The sequence below is a fragment of the Halichoeres trimaculatus genome, unplaced genomic scaffold (genome assembly GCF_033239565.1).
Source record: "Halichoeres trimaculatus isolate MK-OKI-2021-1 unplaced genomic scaffold, fHalTri1.1 fHalTri1_scaffold_14, whole genome shotgun sequence".
In the NCBI taxonomy this organism is placed as follows: Eukaryota; Metazoa; Chordata; class Actinopteri; order Labriformes; family Labridae; genus Halichoeres; species Halichoeres trimaculatus.
In genome coordinates, this window is record NW_027437192.1 from 34,402,227 (window position 1) to 34,420,304 (window position 18,078).

Genomic DNA, 18,078 nt, shown 5'->3' on the forward strand with positions numbered 1-18,078 from the left:
AAGCAGCTGCAGGATTACAACAAAAAACATTCAGAGATGATCAAACAACTGGAAGCGCGAGTCGAAGAGCTGGATCAACAAACCAAGCTGAATGAAGTGATCGTAACCAGCATAAAGATCAAACCGTGCTCCTACGCAAAAGCCTTGACAAACGGACAGGCAGGGGAGCATGATAGCGTACAAGACAAAGAGGACATTAAGACGGTGGAGGGACAGGTGGCTGACTCCATGAAATCAAATGGAATCGAGGTGGATTTCAATAACGTGGAATACTGTCACCTCATGCCCTGGAAAGGGGCCAACGGCGGGAAAGTTGTGAAACTGAGATTCACAAACAGAAAATACAAGATAGCGCTGCTGAAACAGGGCCCAAAGCTCAAGGGGACGGCGGTGTTCTTCACTGAAAACCTGACCAAGAAAAATGCAGAGAAGGCAAAGAAGGCACGGGAGCTGAAAAAGGCCGGGAAGATAAAAATCACCTGGACGGCAAACTGCAAAGTACTGATAAGAACCAACGGAGAAACACCAGAACAAATGAAGATGGTGCTGATCAAGAGCATGGAGGATCTGGACAAATTTGACGAATAAATGGATAAGAAAAAAGCTTCAAAACCTCAACACAATCTGAGGAAAAGGAGCAAATGAACTGTAACTCGGAATATGAACATTTGGATTTACCTGACTGGATTACAAACCATGGGCACCAGGATCTGATAAAAAATCAAAATGTTGACCAGAACTGTTCTGACTCCAAAGGAATACCTAATGGAATTTAAGAGCCATTTTGACATTATTGCAATAGCAGAAATATGGATCAACGAAGAGAAAGGCATGGACTTTTAACTAGAAGGATATAAACTTGTTTGTATGAACAGAGAAAACAAAGTTGGGGGGTCGCACTGTTCATAGCTGAAGATATCAAATTCAGAGTATTGAAGGAAATATCTGTAATAATTGACAACATATTAGAATGCATTACGATTGAAATCCATACAAAGAAAAATTGTAATATTATTATTTGTTGTATTTACAGAGCACCAAGTTAGAATCTGAACAGCTTCATCACATATGCTGGAAATCGTTTCTCTAAAATTGGACAGAAAAAAGGTTTAATCTGTGTTATTACTAACATTGACTTGCCAAACCCAAATAAACACAAGCTACAAGGAGAAACCAGGTGCAGCGGTTCCACGAACATTTTAAGAAAAAGAAAAAAAAAATGTCAAAATGACCTTTAACGGATATGAAAATGATAATAGCTAAGTGTGAATCATCCAAAATTGTCAAGACTGAAGAATGCTGAAACGTAAATAAGGGGTTTGTTTGGTCTGTAAGACAGCAGGAAGGTCAAAATGTTCCAAAACAATGATAGTGAATGAAGTGATGTTGTAAGATAAGTGATGGACAGTAACGATCGAATATGGACACTAAATCAAAAATTATGTCATACATCTGTAAATGGAATCAAAATTCACATTAATCTGATGAAATGTGAAAAAGAGGAGACTAATATTGAGGAAATGGGGACGGGACAAGATAAGCTCTGCTTCTCCCGTCTTCCCTTTCAGACATTGTACATGTCTGTGATCTATTGAAAATGTGTGATATTGTATAAGTGTGCTGACATGACCGAAATAAATCAAATCATCATCATCATCATCATCATAGTTTTCTATTGATAATGGGTGTGTGGGAGGGGGGCATCAGTCCTTGGGGTTAATTTGTAACTGTTTTTCTTTATTTCACATTTGTCTTGTAACCACGAAAGAATGCTTGAATTTCCCTTGGGATAAATATAGTATCTATGTATCTATGTATCTATGTATCTATGTATCTATGTATCTATCTATCTATCTATCTATCTATCTATCTATCTATCTATCTATCTCTTTAAAGAAATGAGCCGATCACAATAATAATAATAAAAAAAAAACAAAACCCTACATGTCAAGTCTTAAATTGGAAAAGATCTGATACAGGGTAAACAGGCCCTTTCAAAACTTCCACAGCACTTGGGACAGTTGTATAAACTTTGCCAGGGATCTTGATGGTTTAAAGTTATACTGACTAAAACCCAGCTGATTTGGTATATTACCAAAACGTTTTGACTTACAACTCTTCATCTTGTGTGTGTGCTTTTTTGTGTCTCTAATTATTATGAATGTTTATTTATGAAAACGTGAAAAAAATATATCTAAAAAGCAAACTAGAACCTTGCACACAAAGTGAATAGCTGCACCAGGTAGTATCGACGATGTATGGCCCTGTCAGTTATTAAAGATAAATAAGCCTTGACGACTGATACAGTAAATCGTGAGAAAATAAAAGACCTTGGTGATCCCAGATCAGTCTTTCCAACAAAATGTGTCGCAGCTTATTGTTGCTCCTAAATGGGCTGGGTCTCTCAGGAAGGGAGCTTGAGTATGTGTTTCAGTTTGTTGATCTTTTGCTGTGGTGGTTTAACTTAGCCTGCTTGGAGGAACGGAACAAGCCTGAGTGACGTCGGGTTGATCCTGAATGATCCAGATGAGTTAGCCAGGCACGGAGAATGGGGTTCAGTTGGTGTGTGTGAATAAATAGACTGGATGAGCTGTTAATTCTGTTTTTTTTTTGGATATGGCTCAGAGGCCTGGACTACGAAGGTGGGTTTTTTTCTGAATAAGGTAACTTCATGGTTAACCCTGGATTTTACTGGTTTACATCTTAACCGAGAGAAATGACCAATGTAACTTATGCTGATCTCTGGGTCAGTGAATATAGAAGCACCACCTCCTAACCAATAAGCTCTCTGGGAAAATGACCTGCTCATTATTAGAAAATCCTGTCAGCGTTGGTGTGTGCATCGTGAGAGGAGCTCCTAAGAGAGAAAGAGTTTTGAGGGATAGATAGAATTCTTTAATGTCCCTGATGACATCCTGTACCAGAGATACAGATTGTCATCAGATGGACTGAGCTACATCTGCAGACTGATGGAGCCACATGTTACAAATGTTACACATCACAGTCAGGCTCATCTGAAATTATGAGGTTAATAATACTGGTCACACCAGGCAGAACTGCAGAAACATGAATTTATGGAACACACAACTACTCATGCTGTCATGGAGAGGAGTTAAGAATCAGACCAAAGCGTGCACACACTGGGTGAGGTTGGTGGGGGCTGGGCCTCAAAGAACTGAATGGAAATCTAAAACAAAGGGAAGACACTGAGGAAGAGCTCGACCCCAACGTCTGTGCTGTAATAAAGTCAAACTGAGTGATCAGAGTGCTGTCTGTTCATACTGTCTGATCATTTAATTTTGATCAATCTTGTGAATTTACTCATTAAAAGATTCAGTAACTTCCTGCTAGTACTCCTTTCTGGAATTTGCTGCAGCAGTGTTGCTTTTAGTCCTGGATGATGTGTGTGAGTACTCTGTGTTTCTGAAGAATAAGTGTCTGCTCCTTCAGCGTAAAGAAGGCCGCTCTGTAGGGTCCTGAGTAGATGTCCAGCTTCACAGTACCTCTAATCAGGACTGAGAATGTCTGGTTCAGTCAGCCCAGCTAATCAAGATATCCTGAATGTGTTAAACCAGCTCTGAAGTACAGGCTCCAGGTTGGTGCGTGTGAATAAACCAACTGGATCAGCTGTTGATTCAATTTTTATTAAGTACTGGTTCAGGTTTAGTGCCAATCCTCTCTCTGTGTTTAAACACATCAGAACCTGACTGACTCCAGAACACAGAGGCCAGATCCAGGTTTTATGATTTAACAGAGAAACATGCTGTGAGTCCTTGTCAGAAGAAGAGGGTCTGAACCAGATCCCTGGAGAGGGGATTAGGGGTTGACCTTGTTGACCATGGTCTCTCCCAGGGACTCCAGGACCTCCCTCTTGTAGTCGTCAAAGTCCCCATCGATCTGGTTGATGGAGCGGTCCTCCACCACCCACAGCTGACACTGGGTCTCTGTGATGAGCCGAGCATCATGGCTCACTATGATCACCGCTGGAAGACACACAAACACATAGACGACGTTAGAGAGAGACAGACCGTTAAAGGGACAGACAGGGCGTCAGAGAGACAGACAGGTAATACAGGAGTTGCAGTGGAGCATACACACACCGGCCATTTTATTCAGCACACCTATCCAACTGCTTGTTAACGCAAATTTCTAATCAGCCAATCACATGGCAGCAACTCAATGCATTCAGGCATGTAGATGTGGTCAAGACGATCTGCAGTTCAAACCGAGCATCAGAATGGAGAAGAAAGGTGATTTAAGGGATTTTGAATGGGGCATGGTTGTTGGTGCCAGACAGGCTGGTCTGAGTATTTCAGAAACTGCTGATCTACTGGGATTTTAACCAACAACCATCTCTAGGGTTTACAGAGAATGGTCCCAAAAAGATAACATATCCAGTGAGCAGCAGTTCTGTGGGGCAGAATGCCTTGTTGATGCCTGGGGTCAGAGGAGAATGGACAGACTGGTTGGAGCTGATAGAAAGGCAACAGTAACTCAAATAACTACTGGTTACAACCGAGGTCTGCAGAAGAGCATCTCTGAACACACAACACATCCAACCTTGAGGCAGATGGGCTACAGCAGCAGAAGACCACACCGGGTGACCCTCCTGTCAGCTAAGAACAGGAAACTGAGGCTACAATTCACACAGCAACACCAAAACTGGACATTAGGAGATTGGAAAAACGTTGTCTGGTCTGATGAGTCTGGATTTCTGCTCCACATTCAGATGGTAGGGTCAGAATTTGGCGTCAACAACATGAAAGCATGGATCCATCCTGCCTTGTATCAACGGTTCAGGCTGCTGCTGGTGTAATGGTGTGGGGGATATTTTCTTGGCTCACTTTGGGCCCCTTAGTACCAACTGAGCATGGTTTAAAGTCCACAGCCTCCCTGAGTATTGTTGCTGACCATGTCCATCCCTTTATGAGCACAGTGTACCCATCTTCTGATGGCTACTTCCAGCAGGATAACGCTCCATGTCATAAAGCTGGAATCATCTCTTCAACATGACAATGAGTTTCCTGTACTCAAATGTCCTCCACAGTCCCCAGATCTCAGTCCAATAGAGCACCTTTGGGATGTGGTGGAACGGGAGATTCTCATCATGGATGTTCAGCCGACAAATCTGCAGCAACTGTGTGATGCTATCATGTCAATATGGACCAAACTCTCCGAGGAATGTTTCCAGTACCTTGTTGAATCTATGCCACCAAGGATTAAGGCAGTTCAGAAGGGAAAAAGGGGGTCCAAGCCAGTACTACCAAGGTCTACCTAATAAAGTAGCCCGTGAGTGTAGTGTCCCTCGGGCAGGCCTCTCACCTCCTTTGTATTCGTTGATGGCCTCTGCCAGAGCATCAATGGACTCGATGTCCAGGTTATTGGTGGGTTCATCCTGTGCACAGAAGAAGAATCACACCCAGAGGACCCACACAGAAGAACCAGAGGTTATTACCAGTCATTAAAAGCCTGTTATCTTTTCTTAACCTAATGATAACATTTACTAACATTTTATGACATTAACAGTTTGGCAGTTTGGTTTTCCTTTGAAATTACCTTAAACCTTCCTTTAACTATTCTTAAACCTTCCTTCAAACTTTTCTTAAACCTTTCTTAAACCTTACTTAAACTCTCGCTAAACCTTCCTTCAGACTTTCTTAAACCTTCCTTAAACTCTCCTTAAACCTTCCTTCAAACTTTTCTTAAACCCTCCCCCAAACTTTCCTTTAAAGTCTCCTTAACATTTCCTTGAACCTCCCTGTCGACCTTAATTAAACCGTCCTTCAAGTTTTTCTTTAACCTAGGCCATGATAATTAAGTCAGACCTTCAAGGGTTTCTCACCAGAATCAGAACATCAGGCTGACGACAGGAAAGCTCAGCGAACACCACTCGAGCTTTCTGACCACCTGAGAAAAAAACACAGTCAGAGAACACATGAACCCTTAGATCACCTGAACCTGTTCTGCTCACGTCCCTGGTCTCAGATCCACCGTCCTGGGGTTTGATCAGACCAGACACCTGAGGGTCTGACATGGTGGTCATCATGTGTTTAGTTGATCTCACCTGACAGCTTGGAGATCTGGATGGTGTGGGCATGGCTTTCCAGTCCAAACCTGCCCAGGCACTTCCTGCCGTCTTGATAGGGCAGGTTAAAGTTTCTCATCAGGTACTCTGTGGCTGTCTCCTCCATGTTCAGCTGGTCTGCATACTGCTGGTTAAAGAAGCCCACTTTCTGTTCATACACAAACAGACACAGAGCAGAGTGTGAGATGAATGGGATGACCTGGGACTGTATGCATGCCCAGCCATTAGCGAGGAAAGGTGACTTATAGTGCTAACAGGGAAAAAAAGTTGACAGTGGTATGAGTCAGGTTAACAGCCCAAAAGAGAGTTAAATTTAATGGAGGTAGACCCCACCATTACTGGTGCTAATGGCAGGATTACGGCGCCTGTTCAGCTGTCAAAAGGCAGACATTGTGCAATGCGTTACCATTTGGGACTAGATATGCAAAGACAGTGGAAAATCCTTTGGAAAGGTGGCGATGTGTAGCCATATAGCAAATTTAGAGTTAGGAGACACAACATTTTTCAGTGAACAGATGAAATAAGAGGGGCAATCCAAGTCTCAAACCTGCAAGGCTCGCTGCTGTCAGTTTTACAAGTTTGGTTTGCTTGATAGACGCTTTTATGTGTCTTGGGTCCTTTAAGATGTGTGGTGAAATGCTAGAGTTCATTAACTGCTGTAAGAGTTATTCATCGAGGTACTGGGGCATCGCTGCGGCCCTTTTTCTGCAAAGCAGCTTTCATATTGATGAGTTTATTGTTGAGGTTTTCTACTGTGTGCTCAGCAACGCCACACACATTAACTCTGTTCAAGATCGCCCAACTTTCTCTTTGTTTGGCTAACTGACTCACTGATAACAGCTGTTTGTAGATTGCTGTAATCAAATCTCCATTTCTTCTGCTGAAAAATGGTTTTCTTGATTTTCTCTCAGTCACACCGTTACTGCTTGCCAGGTTTATTGCTGTCTATGAATGGTAGACATGCGCAGTTCGAGTTTGTTTAATAAGTTTTTTATGACGTACTCTGCACCTGCGTCTCTTTCATGGTGTAATTAGTTAACTGGACGAGTATTTGCAGTTGTTCAAGCGGCTTATGCTGCAGCCAAATGGGAAGTTCCAAAACAGAATGCTAGGACCAACGGTTCCATTTAACAACTGAACATGCTGCTAGTCTTAGATTAGTGGGCTCAGACTGACTGTTTGCATTTCTTTAGTCAGAGTAACACTCACCAGACGATGGTTCTTCCTCATCTCTCCTTTAGTCTGTAACACACACGCACACACACACACGCACGCGCACACACAGATGCATGCACGCACGCGCGCACACACACACACGCACGCACGCACGCACGCACGCACGCACGCACACACACACACACACACACACACACACACACACACACACACACACACACACACACACACACACACACACACACACACACACACACACACACACACACACACACACACACACACACACACACACACACACACACACAGTGAGCTTAGATCTGTGTTATGTTGATGTCAAGGATCAGGTGTGTGTTAAAGTCTAAACCTGTTCACACTCACAGGGTTCAGTTTCCCCGTCAGCAGCAGCAGCAGGGTACTCTTCCCCACACCGTTAGGACCCACGATACAGACTGAGGAGAGAGACCCGGGTCAGAAAACTGATCCACTAAGACTGATACAGACTGAAAGCTGCTAGGACCCAGGATACAGGGGATGCCATGATACCTTTATTTTTTAGGCAAACATTTTTTTAAGCTCAGAGTGTAATGCCAAGCTAAAAGGGTACTCATACTCACTCCTGGAGTCCATATCTATTCCAAAGTCCACGTTTTTGAAGAGCGGTTTCTGAGTGTCATATGCAAAGTCCACACCTGGGGGAGAGGGAGAAATCAGGGGTTTAAAACAGGTGACATATGGGTGGGTGGGTGGGTGGGTGGGTGTGAGTGCGGTTGTTCCTACTGTGCAGGCCCAGGATTGGAGGGGACAGAGGAGGTGGGTTGGGGAAGGTGAACTTGACGGTGTACTCTTTGGGTCTCTTGAGCAGCTCAGTGGCCTCCTGACTCTCTTCCTCCTGACCCACTTTCTTCTTCCCTTTCTGCTGCTTCCTGGTGAGAGCCTCTTTGGTCTGCTTCTCCTGATGGAGGAAAGGACACGTATTGATGCTTGGTTTAAGGAAGAGGGAGAGTGGGATGGAGGGTGGGAGGAAGGGAGGTGACTCACAGCCTGTTTGGTGGACTTGCCCCCAGCCTTCAGCTCCTTCAGCTTCTTCTCCTGTTTATCGTACTGTTTCTGGAGCTCCTTCTGCTTCTGGACGTACATCTTCTTGAAGGTCACTGAAGGCAACAACAACACACACTGAGTGTTTACACACTGAGATAGCAACAACACACAGTGTAGAAAGAAACAAACATACAATGTTTACACACTGAGAAAAAAACAAAAAACACAGAGAATGTTTACACACTGTGGAGAAAACAATACACACAGTATTTACACACTAGGGAGACATTGGAAAAAGGTCAAACAAACAAAGTGTCAACATTTAGGAACAACAACATGAACAACAAAAACAAAAAACACAACACATGTAAAAACAACAAAAACACATTAAGATAACCACTCACTAACAAACAAAACCTGGCACAATGGTTGAGGCAATGTGACAGACAGTGATAGAAACAGAGTGATGGAGACAGAGTGACAGACAGTGATAAAAACAGAGTGACAGACAGTGATAGAAACAGAGTGACAGACAGTGATAGAAACAGAGTGACAGACAGTGATAGAAACAGAGTGATAGAAACAGAGTGACAGACAGTGATAGAAACAGAGTGACATGCAGTGATAGAAACAGAGTGACTGACAGTGATAGAAACAGAGTGACAGACAGTGATAGAAAAAGAGTGACATACAGTGATAGAAACAGAGTGACAGACAGTGATAGAAACAGAGTGACAGACAGTGATAGAAAAAGAGTGACATACAGTGATAGAAACAGAGTGACAGACAGTGATAAAAACAGAGTGACAGACGGTGGTAGAAACAGAGTGACAGACGGTGGTAGAAACAGAGTGACAGACAGTGGTAGAAACAGAGTGACAGACAGTGGTAGAAACAGAGTGACAGACAGTGATAGAAACAGAGTGACAGACAGTGGTAGAAACAGAGTGACAGACAGTGATAGAAACAGAGTGACTGACAGTAATGGAAACAGAGTGACAGACAGTGATAGAAACAGAGTGACAGACAGTGATAGAAACAGAGTGATAGAAACAGGGTGACAGACAGTGGTAGAAACAGAGTGATAGAAACAGAGTGACAGACAGTGATGGAAACAGAGTGACAGACAGTGATAGAAACAGAGTGACAGACAGTGATAGAAACAGAGTGACATACAGTGGTAGAAACAGAGTGACTGACAGTGATAGAAACAGAGTGATAGAAACAGAGTGACAGACAGTGATAGAAATAGAGTGACATGCAGTGATGGAAACAGAGTGACTGACAGTGATAGAAACAGAGTGACAGACAGTGATAGAAAAAGAGTGACATACAGTGATAGAAACAGAGTGACAGACAGTGATAGAAACAGAGTGACAGACGGTGGTAAAAACAGAGTGACAGACAGTGATAGAAACAGAGTGACAGACAGTGATAGAAACAGAGTGATAGAAACAGAGTGACAGACAGTGGTAGAATCAGAGTAACAGACAGTGGTAGAAACAGAGTGACAGACAGTGGTAGAAACAGAGTGACAGACAGTGATAGAAACAGAGTGACTGACAGTGGTAGACACAGAGTGACTGACAGTGATAGAAACAGAGTGACTGACAGTGATAGAAACAGAGTGACAGACAGTGATAGAAACAGAGTGACAGACAGTGATAGAAACAGAGTGATAGAAACAGAGTGACAGACAGTGGTAGAAACAGAGTGATAGAAACAGAGTGACAGACAGTGATAGAAACAGAGTGACAGACAGTGATAGAAACAGAGTGACTGACAGTGATAGAAACAGAGTGACTGACAGTGATGGAAACAGAGTAACTGACAGTGATAGAAACAGAGTGACAGACAGTGATAGAAACAGAGTGACAGACAGTGGTAGAAACAGAGTGACAGACAGTGGTAGAAACAGAGTGACTGACAGTGATAGAAACAGAGTGACTGACAGTGGTAGAAACAGAGTGACTGACAGTGATAGAAACAGAGTGACAGACAGTGATAGAAACAGAGTGACAGACAGTGATAGAAACAGAGTGATAGAAACAGAGTGACAGACAGTGGTAGAAACAGAGTGATAGAAACAGAGTGACAGACAGTGATAGAAACAGAGTGACAGACAGTGGTAGAAACAGAGTGACTGACAGTGATAGAAACAGAGTGACAGACAGTGATAGAAACAGAGTGACTGACAGTGATAGAAACAGAGTGATGGAAACAGAGTGACAGACAGTGATAGAAAAAGAGTGACTGACAGTGATGGAAACAGAGTGACAGACAGTGATGGAAACAGAGTGACAGACAGTGATAGAAACAGAGTGACAGACAGTGATAGAAACAGAGTGACAGACAGTGATAGAAAAAGAGTGACATACAGTGATAGAAACAGAGTGACTGACAGTGATAGAAACAGAGTGACTGACAGTGGTAGAAACAGAGTGACTGACAGTGGTAGAAACAGAGTGACTGACAGTGGTAGAAAAAGAGTGACAGACAGTGATAGAAACACAGTGACAGCCAGTAGTAGAAACAGAGTGACAGACAGTGATGGAAACAGAGTGACAGACAGTGATAGAAACAGAGTGACAGACAGTGATAGAAACAGAGTGAAAGACAGTGATAGAAACAGAGCGACAGACAGTGATAGAAACAGCTGACAGTGATAGAAACAGAGTGATAGAAACAGAGTAACAGACAGTGATAGAAACAGAGTGACTGACAGTGATAGAAACAGAGTCACTGACAGTGATAGAAACAGAGTGACAGACAGTGATGGAAACAGAGTGACAGACAGTGATGGAAACAGAGTGACAGACAGTGATAGAAACAGAGTGAGAGACAGTGATAGAAACAGAGTGATAGAAACAGAGTGACAGACAGTGATAGAAACAGAGTCACAGACAGTGGTAGAAACAGAGTGACAGACAGTGGTAGAAACAGAGTGACAGACAGTGATGGAAAAAGAGTGACAGACAGTGGTAGAAACAGAGTGACTGAAAAATGATAGAAACAGAGTGACAGAGAGTGATAGAAACAGAGTGATAGAAACAGAGTAACGTACAGTGGTAGAAACAGAGTGACATACAGTGATAGAAACAGAGTGACTGACAGTGATAGAAACAGAGTGATAGAAACAGAGTGACAGACAGTGGTAGAAACAGAGTAACAGACAGTGAAAGAAACAGAGTGACAGACAGTGATAGAAACAGAGTGACTGACAATGATAGAAACAGAGTGACAGACAGTGATAGAAACAGAGTGACAGACAGTGAAAGAAACAGAGTGACAGACAGTGATGGAAACAGAGTGACTGACAGTGATAGAAACAGAGTGATAGAAACAAAGTGACAGACAGTGGTAGAAACAGAGTAACAGACAGTGGTAGAAACAGAGTGACAGACAGTGATAGAAACAGAGTGACAGACAGTGATAGAAACAGAGTGACAGACTGGTAGAAACAGAGTGACAGACAGTGATAGAAACAGAGTGACATACAGTGGTAGAAACAGAGTGACAGACAGTGATAGAAACAGAGTGACAGACAGTGATAGAAACAGAGTGACAGACAGTGATAGAAACAGTGTGACAGACAGTGATAGAAACAGAGTGACAGACAGTGATAGAAACAGAGTGACAGACAGTGATAGAAACAGAGTGACAGAAACAGAGTGACAGACAGTGGTAGAAACAGAGTGACAGACTGATGGAAACAGAGTGACAGACAGTGGTAGAAACAGAGTGACAGACAGTGATAGAAACAGAGTGACAGACAGTGGTAGAAACAGAGTGACAGACAGTGATAGAAACAGAGTGACAGACAGTGATGGAAACAGAGTGACAGACAGTGATAGAAACAGAGTGACAGACAGTGGTAGAAACAGAGTGACAGACAGTGATAGAAACAGAGTGACAGACAGTGATAGAAACAGAGTGATAGAAACAGAGTGACAGACAGTGATAGAAACAGAGTGATAGAAACAGAGTAACAGACAGTGATAGAAACAGAGTGACAGACAGTGATAGAAACAGAGTCACTGACAGTGATAGAAACAGAGTGACAGACAGTGATAGAAACAGAGTGATAGAAACAGAGTCACTGACAGTGATAGAAACAGAGTGACAGACAGTGATAGAAACAGAGTGACTGACAAGGATAGAAACAGAGTGACAGACAGTGATGGAAACAGAGTAACTGACAGTGATAGAAACAGAGCGACAGACAGTGATAGAAACAGAGTGACAGACAGTGATGGAAACAGAGTGACAGACAGTGATAGAAACAGAGTGACAGACAGTGGTAGAAACAGAGTGACAGACAGTGATAGAAACAGATTGACAGACAGTGATAGAAACAGAGTGAAAGACATTGATAGAAACAGAGTGACAGACAGTGATAGAAACAGAGTGACAGACAGTGATAGAAACAAAGTGACAGACAGTGATAGAAACAGAGTGACAGACAGTGGTAGAAACAGAGTGACAGACAGTGATAGAAACAGAGTGACAGACAGTGATAGAAACAAAGTGACAGACAGTGATAGAAACAGAGTGACAGACAGTGATAGAAACAGAGTGACAGACAGTGGTAGAAACAGAGTGACAGACAGTGATAGAAACAGAGTGACTGACAGTGATAGAAACAGAGTGACAGACAGTGATAGAAACAGAGTGACAGACAGTGATAGAAACAGAGTGACAGACAGTGATAGAAACAGAGTAACGTACAGTGGTAGAAACAGAGTGACATACAGTGATGGAAACAGAGTGACTGACAGTGATAGAAACAGAGTGATAGAAACAGAGTGACAGACAGTGGTAGAAACAGAGTGATAGAAACAGAGTAACAGACAGTGATAGAAACAGAGTGACAGACGGTGAAAGAAACAGAGTGACAGACAGTGGTAGAAACAGAGTGACAGACAGTGGTAGAAACAGAGTTATAGAAACAGAGTGACTAACAATGATAGAAACAGAGTGACAGACAGTGATAGAAACAGAGTGACAGACAGTGAAAGAAACAGAGTGACAGACAGTGATGGAAACAGAGTGACTGACAGTGATAGAAACAGAGTGATAGAAACAGAGTGACAGACAGTGGTAGAAACAGAGTAACAGACAGTGGTAGAAACAGAGTAACAGACAGTGGTAGAAACAGAGTGACAGACAGTGATGGAAACAGAGTGACAGACAGTGGTAGAAACAGAGTGACAGACAGTGGTAGAAACAGAGTGACAGACAGTGATAGAAACAGAGTGACAGACAGTGGTAGAAACAGAGTGACAGACAGTGGTAGAAACAGAGTGACAGACAGTGATAGAAACAGAGTGACAGACAGTGATAGAAACAGAGTGACAGACAGTGATAGAAACAGAGTGACAGACAGTGATAGAAACAGAGTGACAGACAGTGATAGAAACAGAGTGACAGAAACAGAGTGACAGACAGTGGTAGAAACAGAGTGACAGACTGATGGAAACAGAGTGACAGACAGTGGTAGAAACAGAGTGACAGACAGTGATAGAAACAGAGTGACAGACAGTGATGGAAACAGAGTGACAGACAGTGATGGAAACAGAGTGACAGACAGTGGTAGAAACAGAGTGACAGACAGTGATAGAAACAGAGTGACAGACAGTGATAGAAACAGAGTGACAGACAGTGGTAGAAACAGAGTGACAGACTGATGGAAACAGAGTGACAGACAGTGATAGAAACAGAGTGACAGACAGTGATGGAAACAGAGTGACAGACAGTGATGGAAACAGAGTGACAGACAGTGGTAGAAACAGAGTGACAGACAGTGATAGAAACAGAGTGACAGACAGTGATAGAAACAGAGTGATAGAAACAGAGTGACAGACAGTGATAGAAACAGAGTGATAGAAACAGAGTAACAGACAGTGATAGAAACAGAGTGACAGACAGTGATAGAAACAGAGTCACTGACAGTGATAGAAACACAGTGACAGACAGTGATAGAAACAGAGTGACTGACAAGGATAGAAACAGAGTTACAGACAGTGATGGAAACAGAGTAACTGACAGTGATAGAAACAGAGCGACAGACAGTGATAGAAACAGAGTGACAGACAGTGATGGAAACAGAGTGACAGACAGTGATAGAAACAGAGTGACAGACAGTGATAGAAACAGAGTGACAGACAGTGGTAGAAACAGAGTGACAGACAGTGATAGAAACAGATTGACAGACAGTGATGGAAACAGAGTGACAGACAGTGATGGAAACAGAGTGACAGACAGTGATAGAAACAGAGTGACAGACAGTGATAGAAACAGAGTGACAGACAGTGATAGAAACAGAGTGACAGACAGTGATAGAAACAGAGTGACTGACAGTGATGGAAACAGAGTGACAGACAGTGATAGAAACAGAGTGACAGACAGTGATAGAAACAGAGTGACTGACAGTGGTAGAAACAGAGTGACAGACAGTGATGGAAACAGAGTGACAGACAGTGATAGAAACAGAGTGACAGACAGTAGTAGAAACAGAGTGACAGACAGTGATGGAAACAGAGTGACTGACAGTGGTAGAAACAGAGTGATAGAAACAGAGTGATAGACAGTAGTAGAAACAGAGTGACAGACAGTGATAGAAACAGAGTGACAGACAGTGGTAGAAACAGAGTGACAGACAGTGATAGAAACAGAGTGACAGACAGTGATGAAAACAGAGTGACAGACAGTGATAGAAACAGATTGACAGACAGTGATAGAAACAGAGTGACAGACATTGATAGAAACAGAGTGACAGACAGTGATAGAAACAGAGTGACAGACAGTGATAGAAACAGAGTGACAGACAGTGATAGAAACAGAGTGACAGACAGTGATAGAAACAGAGTGACAGACAGTGATAGAAACAGAGTGACAGACAGTGATAGAAACAGAGTGACAGACAGTGATAGAAACAGAGTGACAGACAGTGATAGAAACAGAGTGACTGACAGTGGTAGAAACAGAGTGACAGACAGTGATGGAAACAGAGTGACAGACAGTGATAGAAACAGAGTGACAGACAGTAGTAGAAACAGAGTGACAGACAGTGATGGAAACAGAGTGACTGACAGTGGTAGAAACAGAGTGATAGAAACAGAGTGACAGACAGTGATAGAAACAGAGTGACAGACAGTGGTAGAAACAGAGTGACAGACAGTGATAGAAACAGAGTGACAGACAGTGATAGAAACAGAGTGACAGACAGTGATAGAAACAGAGTGACTGACAGTGGTAGAAACAGAGTGACAGACAGTGATGGAAACAGAGTGACAGACAGTGATAGAAACAGAGTGACAGACAGTAGTAGAAACAGAGTGACAGACAGTGATGGAAACAGAGTGACTGACAGTGGTAGAAACAGAGTGATAGAAACAGAGTGATAGACAGTAGTAGAAACAGAGTGACTGACAGTGATAGAAACAGAGTGACAGACAGTGGTAGAAACAGAGTGACAGACAGTGATAGAAACAGAGTGACTGACAGTGATAGAAACAGAGTGACAGACAGTGATAGAAACAGAGTGACAGACAGTAGTAGAAACAGAGTGACAGACAGTGATAAAAACAGAGTGACAGACAGTGATAGAAACAGAGTGACAGACAGTGATAGAAACAGAGTGACAGACAGTGATAGAAACAGAGTGATAGAAACAGAGTGACAGACAGTGATAGAAAAAGAGTGACTGACAGTGATAGAAACAGAGTGACTGACAGTGGTAGAAACAGAGTGACAGACAGTGATGGAAACAGAGTGACAGACAGTGATAGAAACAGAGTGACAGACAGTAGTAGAAACAGTGACAGACAGTGATGGAAACAGAGTGACTGACAGTGGTAGAAACAGAGTGATAGAAACAGAGTGATAGACAGTAGTAGAAACAGAGTGACTGACAGTGATAGAAACAGAGTGACAGACAGTGGTAGAAACAGAGTGACAGACAGTGATAGAAACAGAGTGACTGACAGTGATAGAAACAGAGTGACAGACAGTGATAGAAACAGAGTGACAGACAGTAGTAGAAACAGAGTGACAGACAGTGATAAAAACAGAGTGACAGACAGTGATAGAAACAGAGTGACAGACAGTGATAGAAACAGAGTGACAGACAGTGATAGAAACAGAGTGATAGAAACAGAGTGACAGACAGTGATAGAAAAAGAGTGACTGACAGTGATAGAAACAGAGTGAATGACAGTGATAGAAACAGAGTGACAGACAGTGATAGAAACAGAGTGACATACAGTGATGGAAACAGAGTGACAGACAGTGATAGAAACAGAGTGACAGACAGTGATAGAAACAGAGTGACAGACAGTGATAGAAACAGAGTGACTGACAGTGGTAGAAACAGAGTGACAGACAGTGATGGAAACAGAGTGACAGACAGTGATAGAAACAGAGTGACAGACAGTAGTAGAAACAGAGTGACAGACAGTGATGGAAACAGAGTGACTGACAGTGGTAGAAACAGAGTGATAGAAACAGAGTGATAGACAGTAGTAGAAACAGAGTGACAGACAGTGATAGAAACAGAGTGACAGACAGTGGTAGAAACAGAGTGACAGACAGTGATAGAAACAGAGTGACAGACAGTGATAGAAACAGAGTGACAGACAGTGATAGAAACAGAGTGACTGACAGTGGTAGAAACAGAGTGACAGACAGTGATGGAAACAGAGTGACAGACAGTGATAGAAACAGAGTGACAGACAGTAGTAGAAACAGAGTGACAGACAGTGATGGAAACAGAGTGACTGACAGTGGTAGAAACAGAGTGATAGAAACAGAGTGATAGACAGTAGTAGAAACAGAGTGACTGACAGTGATAGAAACAGAGTGACAGACAGTGGTAGAAACAGAGTGACAGACAGTGATAGAAACAGAGTGACTGACAGTGATAGAAACAGAGTGACAGACAGTGATAGAAACAGAGTGACAGACAGTAGTAGAAACAGAGTGACAGACAGTGATAAAAACAGAGTGACAGACAGTGATAGAAACAGAGTGACAGACAGTGATAGAAACAGAGTGACAGACAGTGGTAGAAACAGAGTGACAGACAGTGATAGAAACAGAGTGACTGACAGTGATAGAAACAGAGTGACAGACAGTGATAGAAACAGAGTGACAGACAGTAGTAGAAACAGAGTGACAGACAGTGATAAAAACAGAGTGACAGACAGTGATAGAAACAGAGTGACAGACAGTGATAGAAACAGAGTGACAGACAGTGATAGAAACAGAGTGATAGAAACAGAGTGACAGACAGTGATAGAAAAAGAGTGACTGACAGTGATAGAAACAGAGTGACTGACAGTGGTAGAAACAGAGTGACAGACAGTGATGGAAACAGAGTGACAGACAGTGATAGAAACAGAGTGACAGACAGTGATAGAAACAGAGTGACAGACAGTGGTAGAAACAGAGTGACTGACAGTGATAGAAACAGAGTGACTGACAGTGGTAGAAACAGAGTGACAGACAGTGATAAAAACAGAGTGACAGACAGTGATAGAAACAGAGTGACAGACAGTGATAGAAACAGAGTGACAGACAGTGGTAGAAACAGAGTGACAGACAGTGATAGAAACAGAGTGACTGACAGTGATAGAAACAGAGTGACAGACAGTGATAAAAACAGAGTGACAGACAGTGATAGAAACAGAGTGACAGACAGTGATAGAAACAGAGTGACAGACAGTGGTAGAAACAGAGTGACAGACAGTGATAGAAACAGAGTGACTGACAGTGAT

The 18,078-nt window shown here is 42.7% G+C and overlaps 1 protein-coding gene across 2 annotated transcripts in view; it reads right to left on the minus strand.

Moving 5' to 3' along the window:
• Positions 1-3,385: 3,385 nt before the first annotated feature.
• The window catches only part of abcf1 (ATP-binding cassette, sub-family F (GCN20), member 1), a 50,048-nt gene continuing 35,355 nt past the window's right edge, over positions 3,386-18,078 (minus strand). Inside the window, exons 18-26 of one of the 2 annotated variants that reach the window (XM_074687343.1) lie at positions 8,303-8,415; positions 8,042-8,216; positions 7,879-7,953; positions 7,643-7,713; positions 7,295-7,327; positions 6,065-6,233; positions 5,843-5,907; positions 5,323-5,395; positions 3,386-3,983 (exon numbers count right to left, since the gene is read on the minus strand). In XM_074687343.1, coding sequence (XP_074543444.1) covers positions 3,817-3,983; positions 5,323-5,395; positions 5,843-5,907; positions 6,065-6,233; positions 7,295-7,327; positions 7,643-7,713; positions 7,879-7,953; positions 8,042-8,216; positions 8,303-8,415 — 941 coding nt within the window. In that variant the 3' untranslated portion in view covers positions 3,386-3,816. The remainder of the gene's footprint in view (positions 3,984-5,322; positions 5,396-5,842; positions 5,908-6,064; positions 6,234-7,294; positions 7,328-7,642; positions 7,714-7,878; positions 7,954-8,041; positions 8,217-8,302; positions 8,416-18,078) is intronic. The other variant, XM_074687342.1, reaches the window with a different exon arrangement.